At 34.1% G+C, this 11938-nt stretch overlaps 1 protein-coding gene across 1 annotated transcript; it reads right to left on the reverse strand.

Moving 5' to 3' along the window:
• Positions 1–3054: 3054 nt before the first annotated feature.
• On the reverse strand, positions 3055–3977 carry LOC116468173 (olfactory receptor 5M3-like). Its single transcript, XM_032151777.1, is given in 2 exon segments — positions 3055–3719; positions 3722–3977. Coding segments are annotated over 2 exon segments (921 nt in total).
• Positions 3978–11938: the final 7961 nt, after the last annotated feature.

An 11938-nucleotide genomic window follows, 5' to 3' on the forward strand; every position in this document is an offset into this window, starting at 1 on the left:
CAGTATTGGCAAGTTTAGATACTATCAAGCCAAAGAACATGGATGCAAATCTAGATTATTTAAACTCTAAAGCATATACTTTCTCAATTTAGTCTGGAAAATCATCAACAGAATTGTGTTTGGGCAAAGTTTTTTCCAGTGTCAAAGTACCCAGAATTTATTAATTTCTTCTCAGCTATTATTGAGAAAGTCTATTAGATGAGTTTGACACTAGGGAATTTTGACTTCATATGCATATCTCAAGAAAATGTAGACTGGAAAAGAAGAAAGAGTGTATATGTGTGTGTGTGTGTGTGTGTGTGTCTGTGTGTGCATGAGAGAGAGAAAGAGAGACAGAGACAGACAGAGACAGGAAGAAAAATACAGAAGAGAAATAGAGAAAGAGATAACTTGGCTTCATGCTTAGATGTTGGAAATGCTTAAATATGATTAAGCTCATAGATGTAGAAATAAGTGTGACAATGCTATCTATTTTTAAAAGTACTTTACAGAAATATCTTGAAGTTCAGATGGGAAAATTGCTTTAAGCTCTGCCAAAAAATCGAGACTCATGAAAATTAGTAGGCAGAAAATACATAGGGATGAGAGTTTACAACCTTAAAAGTAACTGGATGGGTGACAAAAAGTGACTTGTCCAAGGTCATCCACAAATTCACTTGAAATTTGGAAACTCAAACCAGAAACATGGTTTGACCACTGACTTTGACTCATCATTCTTTATGTAACACTAAACTAACTCTCGAAAGAATAAACAGAAACGCATTTCGCCTTTGAAAAAGAGGTAACAAAGATGGTTCAAATTTACCTGCCAATATGCTGCAAGTGATAAAATGCTTTCAAAACACATTTTGAAATTTATTAATAATAAGAAACTAATTTGGCATATCAAGAGTTCCCCAAAAATGGCAAATAAATGTTTTTATTGCCAAAATAAATTACTTTCAACTTTGGAGTAATCCCAAAAGAATTTGTGTACCTTAGATATTAAAAGTCTCTAGAGGTTTGACATCTTCCAAACATGCTGCTCATGATTTATGTGTATCTATGTGGAAATGAGTTCATTTCACTTATAGTTTCTCTTGAGATAAATAAAATTCAATATTGGACAAAGAAGAATGCTTTTTTACACTTTCATCAATAGCAGATAAACATTTCTTTTTCTTCACAACTTTGCCACCATCTAATTTTTTTTTTGGCTTTTTCATAATAGCCATTCTGACTTGTGTGAGAAGGTATCTCATTGTAGTTTTGATTTCCATTTTGTTAATCATCAGTGATGTTGAGCTTTTTCTTATGATTCTTGGCCTCATGTATCTTGGTTCAACCATTGTGGAAGACAGTGTGGTGATTCCTCACAGACCTCAGAACAGAAATATCCAGCAATTCCATGCCTGGGCATATGCCCAGATGAATATAAATTGTTCTACTATAAAGACAAATGCACATGTATGTTCATTGCAGCACTATTCACAATAGCAAACACAGGTAATCAACCTAAAAGCCCATCAGTGATAAACTGGATAAAGAAAATGTACATATGCATCATGGAATACTATGCAACCATAAGGAAAAAAAACGAGATCTTGTCCTTTGTGAGAAGATAGACGGAGATAGAGACCATTATCTTTAGCAAACTAATGCAGGAACAGAAAACCAAATACCTCATGTTCTCACTTAGGAGTGTGAGCTAAATGTTGAGAGTACAAGGACACATAGAGGGGAGCAACACACATTGATACCTATGAAAGGATATAGGTTGGGAGGAGGGGGAGGATCAGGATAATAATTAATGGGTACTAGGCTTAGTACCTGGGTGATGAAATATTCTGTACCACAAACCTCTATGACACAAGTTTACCTATAGAACAAACCTGCACACCTACCCTTGAACTTAAAATAAAAGTTAAATAAAAAAAGAATGCTTTTCTCTCAGATGACACTAATCTTGCTTTATATTCACATCTTTGCAGATAATTTTAATTATTTAAATGTATAATATAAAATGTATAAATTACATTTCTTTAGCTATATATTGTTTGCATCAAAACAGAAGGTGATTATTTATTTATTTATTTGGCCTGAGGATGTAGACTGGATGAAATAAGTTAAGTTGTAGCTTCATCCTTATGCTTCATGAAATATGGTGCAAGAGAGATGTGAAATTATGTTCACGTTATTATGTCAGAAAATGTTACTGGTAACAACAAATAGTACATCCTAAATACTGAATTTATTTCAAATGTAAAAGTTAACTAGAAGTTGTAAGTGCCATGTCTTGGTCACAGGTGTACCAAATATCCCACATGAGTAGAATGTAATTTATTCTGTGGAATTTGGAGAGCAATGGTTTTACAATGACAACTTCTTCCACTAATTCTTCTACTCTTCAGTCAGAGTGAAGACACCAGCAGGGGCAAACCACAGTCTGGTGACTGGCAATCGTAGAGTTGAAACACTGCAGTTCATGGGATCTGTGAAAGAGAGACACTTACCATGTTGTGTTTCTTAAGAAACACCAAAAAGTTAAAAAGCATGAAATACAATAGTATTGCTATTTTCAAAATAGCAGTCTCTGAACAGACCCTACCCAACATAATGAAAGATGCGTTAAACAATAAATCATCTCATAACAATTCGTGAGACCAATATTTTATGTCTTCAAATTGGAAAACCAAATTAAATATCATGGGTTTTTTTTTCTGCCCCAAATTTGTTTTTAAGTGGGCAAATAAATATTTCTTAAATTCATGCAACTGCACTTTTCAATAAGAAAACGTCTTTTGGTTGCAGCTATTTGAGCAATTTCCCTTAGTACACCTATGAACTTTGGCACGCATCACTGTTTCAATTAATTTATTCATATGTAATTAATCTCCATACTCACATCAACAGAAATGAATCATTCCACCTTATATTTTCTCAATTTGTACCACTTTTATTATTCTTTTCAACCCACAGAATATCTTTATCTTAATGTTCCTAAGTACTGGGCAATAACCTTTCTCCAATCAAATAATAGAAGACAAAATTAATTCAAATTTGATTTTACTTTGTTTAACACGATCTGCTGATCACTTTCATCATGGCCTTTTTCACATCCCTGTTCCTCAGACTGTAGATCATGGGATTCAACATGGGGATCACTGTGGTATAGAACACAGCCACCATCTTCCCCTGCTCCACACACTCCTCTGTGGGACGTCTGAGATACATGAAGATCAGAGTACCATAGAATATGATGACAGCTGTCAGATGGGACCCACATGTGGAAAAGGCCTTCTGCCTTCCTTCTGCTGAGCGCATTCGCACAATGGCAATGAGGATGAATAAGTAAGAGATGATAATTACAGTCAGGGAATATGTGAAGTTAATGCCGGCAAGTATGATCATTGTATATTCTTTTACAAAGGTCCCGGCACAGGCCATTTTGATGAGAGGTGGATCTGCATAGTAGAAATGGTTGATCTCAATTTTTCCACAGAAGTACAAGCCATAAGTCCATAATGTTGCTGCCAGACTCGTCAGAAAACCGTAAATGTAAGGGAAAGTAATCAGTCGAATACAGACAACCTTTGACATTTTGCTGCCATAAAGCAAAGGATTTCCAATCGCCGAGTATCTATCAAAGGCCATCACAGCAAGAATAAAAATTTCCACATGGACAAGAGCAATGAAGAAGAAACACTGTACTAAACAGCCAGCATAAGAAATTTTTTTTAATCTGATAACAAGTTTTCGAACATTTGGGGGGTGACATTGGAAGAAAACCACACATCAACAAATGACAAGTGACTGAGGAAAAAGTACATGGGGCTGTTAAGCTGAGGACTGACCTTGATTAACACCATCATGCCGATATTGCCCACCATGGTGATAATGTAGACCACAAGAAAGATGATGAAGAAGAGAACTTGCCATTCTCGACGGCTGGTTAGCCCCAAAAGAATGAACTCTGTCACATCAGTGAAATTGAGCATTTTCTGAATTCTAAGTCAATATCAGATACAAAACTTTTTGATAACTAAAATAAAATAAGGGAAATATTAGGATGTTTATTTATTAATTTATACCTTCAGATGCTCCCTTTATACAATATCTATTAGCACACTTTGCATTATTTTCACAGATCTTTTCTCAGTGCTTGTTATGTAGTAGGCTCTACGATGAATAAATGTAGACAGTCCCTATTGTGTAACAATTATACAAAGTTTAGTGACTGAAATACACTGGTAGTAAGTATTGTGAGTAGTCATATTTCCAAGGTTATTTCATTACTTCTTAAATATCCCTCATTTCCAATGATGACATGTTTGGAGTTTTATATTTTAAAGATAATTACAGTGGATTATAGTTCTTTTCATAATAGAACTTAAAAAGTCTACATTTTTACCTAATCTCTTTTTCATTATAAGCATATTCTCAATGATTAGAGAAGAAAATCATATGATGAAATAATTCATCAGCCTAAAATGTTATAAAAATATTTTTAATCTAATCTCATATTTGCATTATTTTTAACTGAAGAACAAAAAACAGATGACAGTAGCCATCAAAGTCAACTTAATGGGTGAATTATTTGTCCATGTTCACACTATATAAACATTTCCTGGATATGGACTCCCCATGCTAACATGAAATTATAATCCACTAGATATCACATACTGCTATGTTCTAGAGATTCAAAAATAAGTAAAACATCCAGATTAGTGTCAGTATTTATGAAGGTACTAATGTAAATAAATACTTTTTAAAACTTGGATGTATTCTCATAGAGGTATAATAGGGACAGAAATTTAGGAAGAGATTTATTCTTCTTTGAGGGTTCAGTGGAATTCTAGGAAGGTTTCTTGTATATTTTGCAAATTTATTTTCAAATATAAGATGTATCATATAGGAAACTTCTAGAAAATGTTTCTCAAATTATATTTCTAAGAAAACATGAGTGCTTGGCATGATCTTACTAGATATAATGGAGAATAATCCACAAATTTTTCTCCATCAAATGGGACATCTTTGTGTCCTGTCAAATCTTTTAGTGATCCACAATCTACCTAGTTAAGTTATTTACTGTACACATCATTCATTTAATATATAAATTTACACTCACACACACACACTCACACACCTCTGTTTATGTATATACATATGTATGTATACATATACAACTATATGTATATAAACATACATAAAGCTTATATATATCTCTCATATATGTATGAGAGAAATTCCATTAATTAGATATTTTGTCAATGAACATTCACATTCTGCAGAACACAGTCTGCAGATCTGTCTAATAAGAATCTTGAGATAGCCTTTCAGCAGGCAGTATATTTGTTGGAGATGGGATTGTGTCAAACCTTCTAATGGCTATATATTATCTCTAGAGCAAATGATTATTCCCAAGACCCTTCTTGTAATCTGCAACGTTAAAGTGTATTCAATCACAATTTAATGAAATTTATGCATATTATTACTGGTTAGCAGTTACCTGAAAAATTAGCAGTCAGGAAGGTAAATCTCAATGGATAGTGAAAATAAGTGAACATTTATCCATAGTAATAATCCAAAACTTTTCAACCACAAACTTGGAAAGAACATTTTTCTATGACTAGAGGAGAAAATTACTAACTGAAACAGATTACATTTTACATGGCTCCAGAGGTTTGGTTTAATTAATAAAAATTTGAAGGATTAATTAGTGGGTACATTTTAAAAAATGAATAATAGCTAAAGTTCTAAAAACTATATATACTGCCTTAGAATATATTAATATATAGAATGCAAAATCTGTTACAGAGTTGTTAAAATCTCTAAGATCCTTAGATTCATATCCAAACAGAGATTACAGACATGTCAACAGATAACGCCAGATTTCTGATTCAATAGTTTGTCTGCGGCTGCCTGAAATGTTCTTGCTGGCAATAGAGGGATTCTTATTTGGAAAGTTATATCTCAGTTTGTAGTGACAGGGGTGATTCAGCACAAACAAGGATGTAGAAGATGGCATTGTCAGTACTCCCCACAAGCTAAATACAAAGAGCCCTGAGTGATGGTTATCCAGGTGATAAATAGCAATAGTAAAATTACAGGAAACTAGGGGTTACATTTGATCCTAGGGGGTGCGAAGTGTACAAAGAAATAGAGATTAGGGGACCTCAAGAGTATTTAGAGAATTTCCTCACCACCTAAATTTAAAAATACACACATGACCTTCCCTTATTGAATTACTTTATTTCAAATTAAAATGCCAATAAATATGGATTCTTTTCCAGATCAGGTATGAAGCAATATTAAGTATCCTAGTTAAAGAGTTCTGTTTCTATCATCAGAGCTTGGTAGGATCCAGGCTCTATGACTTATTTTATAAAACTGGACATGTTTTATTCTTGTTTTGCTTTTATTTTTTATGTTCCTCAGTAGGAGTTAATAACAATATCCATTTCTTTGTGTGTTTGTGAATATGAAAAGATATATTAAGTATTAACACATAATAAGTATGAAAACAATTATCAGATACACTCCATCATTCACTTGTAATTATCAAATAATATAATCCTATTGAAAATCTGTCTCTCTTTTGTGTATCTCAGCACATACATAACAGATAAAATCGTGAATGCATTTCTATAAATCATAAAAGAAAATAAAATCCCCAATGCAAGCTCCATCTGACAATTCCAGATAGATACATTTTTCACCAACCTGAGAATGAAGAGGAATATTCCCAATGTGGATGCAGAGTTGAAAAGCGCATGCTATATATGGGAATGGTAAACACTTTCAACCTGACGAAAGAGAAACTGGAAAGTCCACAGTGGAAGCCTCCCTTAACTGCTTGCCTTAGAAAGCAAGGAGCAGTAGAGATTTTTTTTTTTTTTTTTTTTAATTGTAGAAATGGCCCCACGGGAAGTGAATCTCTAGAGAGAAAGTCAGCTGTTGAGTGTGTGGGTTTTTTTCATTAGAGTTTTCTATAATTTTATTTTCCCCCAAACTCCAGTTATTTCTAATGGGTGCTAGAATCAAATAAAATTCGGGAGGGGATTTGTATCACACTAAACCTGTTTATGGGGTTACCCAAACTGTATATATCAAGTTCATGCTCTATACTTCACATTCTCTGCCACTAGGTTTTGCAGGCAAGATGAGTCAAGTAGTATTCCCTCTAATTAAAAATATAGCATATCAAAGCAGATAAAACATATTTTCTTCAATTCCCTCATTTTATAAATAACAAAAATATTACTCCAAGTAGTAGTAATAATAATAGCAACAATAATGCATTTTTGAAGTAACACACACCAGATACTGTGCTAATTTATTGTAAATCAACCCTGAGGCAATTATTATTATGCTCATTTTATAGACAAGAAACTGAGTCTTTCAGAGGTTCAGTGATTTGATCAATGTCACATTTTCAATGAACTAGATTCATGATTCCAGAATTTGTACCATTAATCATCTCATCCTTTTCCAACAAGTAACCATTACAGGAAAAAGAGACCAAATTTCTTATTTCCTAATCCTAAAAGACTCTCATTTTCATTACATGACTGGTGTACATAATGCATTCTATCATGGTCTTTGTGGACTTAAGGGAACACAAATCTGTTTTTTGTACAGCAAAAAATTGTGGATTGTTTCAGTGTCATGTGCAGTTGTCACTTTACTTGGGTGCCTGAAAATTTTCTCCCACAGCTCAAACTTGTTCCCTCTTCTGGCCTCCACACTGCACTACATTAACACCAGCCATGTTTACATTCCCACAAAAAAATGTTGATTCTCATTTATGAAGTTGTGGAGAAAATTGCTGGTTTCTCTACACATACATTTTTCCTTCTCCATGGTAACACAGTTTTGATAAAAGGGCCATTGACTGAATTGCCCCAGCCCTGCCCCAGTATTTATAACAGTATTTGGCACATGGTAGGTGTTCACAAAATATTTGTTAACTGACGAAAATGGTTAAAGTGATTGAGTTTTCAATAGATGACTAAATAGATAGGAGAGGTACACATCTAAGTATTCCTAAGTAATTCTCAGAATAATGTTGAGATGTTTCATACACAAAATGAAGTTGTAGTTTAACGATGAAGAACCTTGGTTAAGACTGTTAAAGTTAGAGGTCTGAGTGCATCTAGAGAAAATAATTGTTGGCATAAGATAATAATTGTGCTACCTATTGCCAAGAGTTTACTATCCACAGAGGTCACGGGCCTCATATTATAAAGGGTAACCTGCAGTTCTCTGATCACAGACTGCTTTTCAGTTGCAAATTAAATAATTTTTATCTGTACTAATATTGTGTTAGGTTTAATTTTTAAGGTCAGTCTCTACAAGACGCTAAATAGCCTCATGTGGTTTTTCTGTAAGTATGCTTATCAGTGACTGATAAGCTGTGAAAGCCACTTATTTAGCACAGAGAAATATAGATAAGACTCATTCCACATAGCAAGAAAGTAAGCTTGTCTTATTCTAGTCCTAATTAAAGTCCTCTCCACAATAGAAAGAAGGTAACCTAACTCAAGAGTTTCTTACTTGAATCATGTAAATGCTGTCTTCTCTTAAACACTTCCTGGAGGCTCCCGTGTAAAATTAATAATCTCTACTCCTGCATTTTGATAGCCCTTAGCTCATATTGCTCATATTGTAGCTACCACATTTTATTACAGTTCATTTTAAGTGCATGCTTCATAATGCTAGACTATGAATAGGTTGAAACCGGACACAGTGTCTTAAACATTATTGCATCTTTGATGATTACATAATATTAAGTATTTTGCTAGGTACTGTAGAAAGTCCAGTAAGGTGCATAATATCTCCTATCCTACTTGCTTACCTTGGGACTCACCCTTCACACACCCAGAGATATACACAGACCACACTGACCCACCAAACTCATTCCATGCCTCTAGCACATACTCCAAGATGCAGCATCTGTCTCAGGGTCCAGGGCAACTCAGACTTTTTTAATTTATTAATTTTAATGGTATATACATTTATAAGGTTTTGTGGTTTGACATTTGTAGGATTTTATCTGCAAAATTTTTTAGAAATTTGAGATTATATTGTATATCACTAAAATTAAACAATGATATTAATAAGTTAACTGAGGTCTCATGTTTTCCTAAATTGTATAAAACCAAGCTGCACGCTGACCACCTTGAACACATGTTCTCAGGTCCTCCTGAGGGCTGTGTCACAGGCCACAGTCATTCATATTTGGCTCAGAATAAATTGTTTCAAATATTTGATGGTGTTTGACTCTTTTTGCCTTCCTGATTGAATCACTTCTTAATGGTCATACCTCTTAACACCATCACAATGAAAATCAAATTTCAACATGAGATTTGGAGTCAACATTGAAACCATAGCACATAGCCATGTGAAGATGGAGGCAGAGATTGTTATTATGTTGCCACAAGCCACGAAATGCCTGGGGCCAGAAGCTAAAAGAAGAAACAAGATTCTCCTCTAGAGTTCAGAAAGGAAGATGGTCTTGCAGAAACCTTGGTTTGGCGTTTCTAGCCTCCATATCTGTGCAAGAACACATTGTTGTTGTCTTAAGCCATTCAGTGTGTGGTACTTTGTTATGGCAGCTGAAGAAAACTAATACTTTACTCTTCAATTTGGAACTGTCATTTACATGAGCCTTTATTAGTCTCCTTTTCTAAAGCCCAGGAAGGTGGGCTGTTTTTCCTTCTCCTCTGGGACATCTTCAAACTGATCCAACCTTTCTAAGCCTCAGTAGCTCATTTTAAAATTAAACATTTTTGTAAATTTTGATTGGTCTCTGCCTCCTTCTCATACCATCAGGTAGCAGTATCAGTCAGGGAATATATTTCTGTTTGTTCTCCAAGAATATCACACAGTATCAACCACATGATAGACATCAAACATGTGAATGGATAAATGAAAAAAATACATTTATTATATTATAGTTGAAGAGTTAAGTAGATTTGGGATTATGTTGCTTTATAATCAACCCAACACAAAGTTTTGTTCTTGGACTCCGACAGCACCACACTTATCACTTAGTTCTAGGCTTCTCCTTCCTACCCACTCTATTGTAAGTTATTGAAATCCACAAATTTTCAAATAATCTTTGAAGTATGAAGAAGTATGGCTTTCTACCTCAAATAATCCTGACTTTTGAATTTGCATATGAAATTGTCATCTTTTCAAAGGACATGATGATCATGTGTATTAGGGTTCTCCAGAGAAACAGGATTGCATATTTATATTTATTTATAATAATTATATATGTACATACACATAAAATATATATACACGCATATATATTATACATACACTATATATGTATAATATAGGAAATATATAATCCTATATGATTTATAGGAGATATATACACACACATTTTTTACATACACACACATGCACACACACGTATATGTGTGTATGTGTATATATATATATATATATATATATATACATATATATGAGAAGATTTATTATGAAAATTGACTCATGTGATTATAGGGGCCAAGAAGTCCCATGATATTCTATCTATAAATTGAAGGACCAGGAAAAATGGTGATGCAACTCAATCTGAGTCTGAAGGCCTGAGAAGTAGGGCTCCTGATGGTGTAGCTTCTAGCCTGAGGCTATAAGCCTGAGAATCAAGGTTGCAGGTGCCAATGCTGGTTTAAGTCCCAGAGTCCAAAGGCCCAAAAATCAGGGACTGATGTTCAAGGGCTGAAGAAGACAGATGTTCCAGCTTATGCAGGAGAGAATTCTCTCTTCCTCCACCTTCGTGTGCTGTGTGGGCCCTCAGCAGATTGGATGATGCCTACTCACATTAATGAGGGTGATCTTTACTTAGACACTGATTCAAATGCTCATCTCTTCCAGAAACACTCCCACAGACATGCCCAGAAGTAATATTGCACCAGACATCTGGGGCTCCCTTAACCCAGTGGAGCTGACAGCTAAAATTAACCAACACAATGTGTAATTTCAGGGAGTAACCATTAATAAATCTAGTGGTGATCAGAGGTAAGAAATTACAGCTAACATCTAAGGTACAGCTGAGGAATAAGAAATTACATAAAATGACATGGGGATACAAAAGAAATGCACTTTCTGTCTGTCTCCGTTGGTCTTCCAACAATACACTAAACAGGAAAAAAAATTGATATAAGCAGCTACATCTCATTAATAGTTTTATTGAACTTCCAGGTGAATGCCAACAGAGTTACATAATCAAACAGAAGTTAAAAACCTTAATTTTCTCCTTTAAAGAGCTCATCTTATAGATTTTATGAGCAACAAACTCATATCTGATAGTGTAGCACCAAGGAAGATTCAGCACAAATAAGAATACAGAATATGGCATTGTCAGTACTCCCCAAAAGCTAAATACAACAAGCCCTGAGTGATGGTTAGCCAGATGACGAAGAGCAATAGTAAAATTATAGGAAACTAGTGGTTAGATATGATCCTAGCTGGTGCAAGGTCCACAAAGAAATAAAGAATCAGGGACTTCAAGAGTATTTAAAGGACTTCATCGCCACCTAAACTTAAAAATACACATATAACCTTCCCTTATTGTATCACTCTATTTCAAATTAAATTACCAGTAAATTTGGATTCTTTTCCAGACCAGGTATGAAGCAACATTAAGTATATCAGTTAAAGTGTTCGGTTTCTATTGTTGGACCATGGTTGAACCCTGGTTCCATGACTTATTTTATAAAACTGGACATGTTTTATTCTTGTTTTGTTTTGTTTTTACTTGTTCTGTTCTTCAGTATGACTTAACAATAATAATATCCAATTCATTGTCTGTTTGTGAATATGAAAAGAGATATTAGATATTAATAATATTCACTTCATTGTGTGTTTGTGAATATGAAAAGAGATATTACTAATAATATTCATTTCATTGTATGTTTGTGAATATCAAAATGAGATATTACAT

The sequence above is a fragment of the Hylobates moloch genome, unplaced genomic scaffold (assembly GCF_009828535.3).
Source record: "Hylobates moloch isolate HMO894 unplaced genomic scaffold, HMol_V3 SCAFFOLD_5, whole genome shotgun sequence".
Classification (NCBI taxonomy): Eukaryota; Metazoa; Chordata; class Mammalia; order Primates; family Hylobatidae; genus Hylobates; species Hylobates moloch.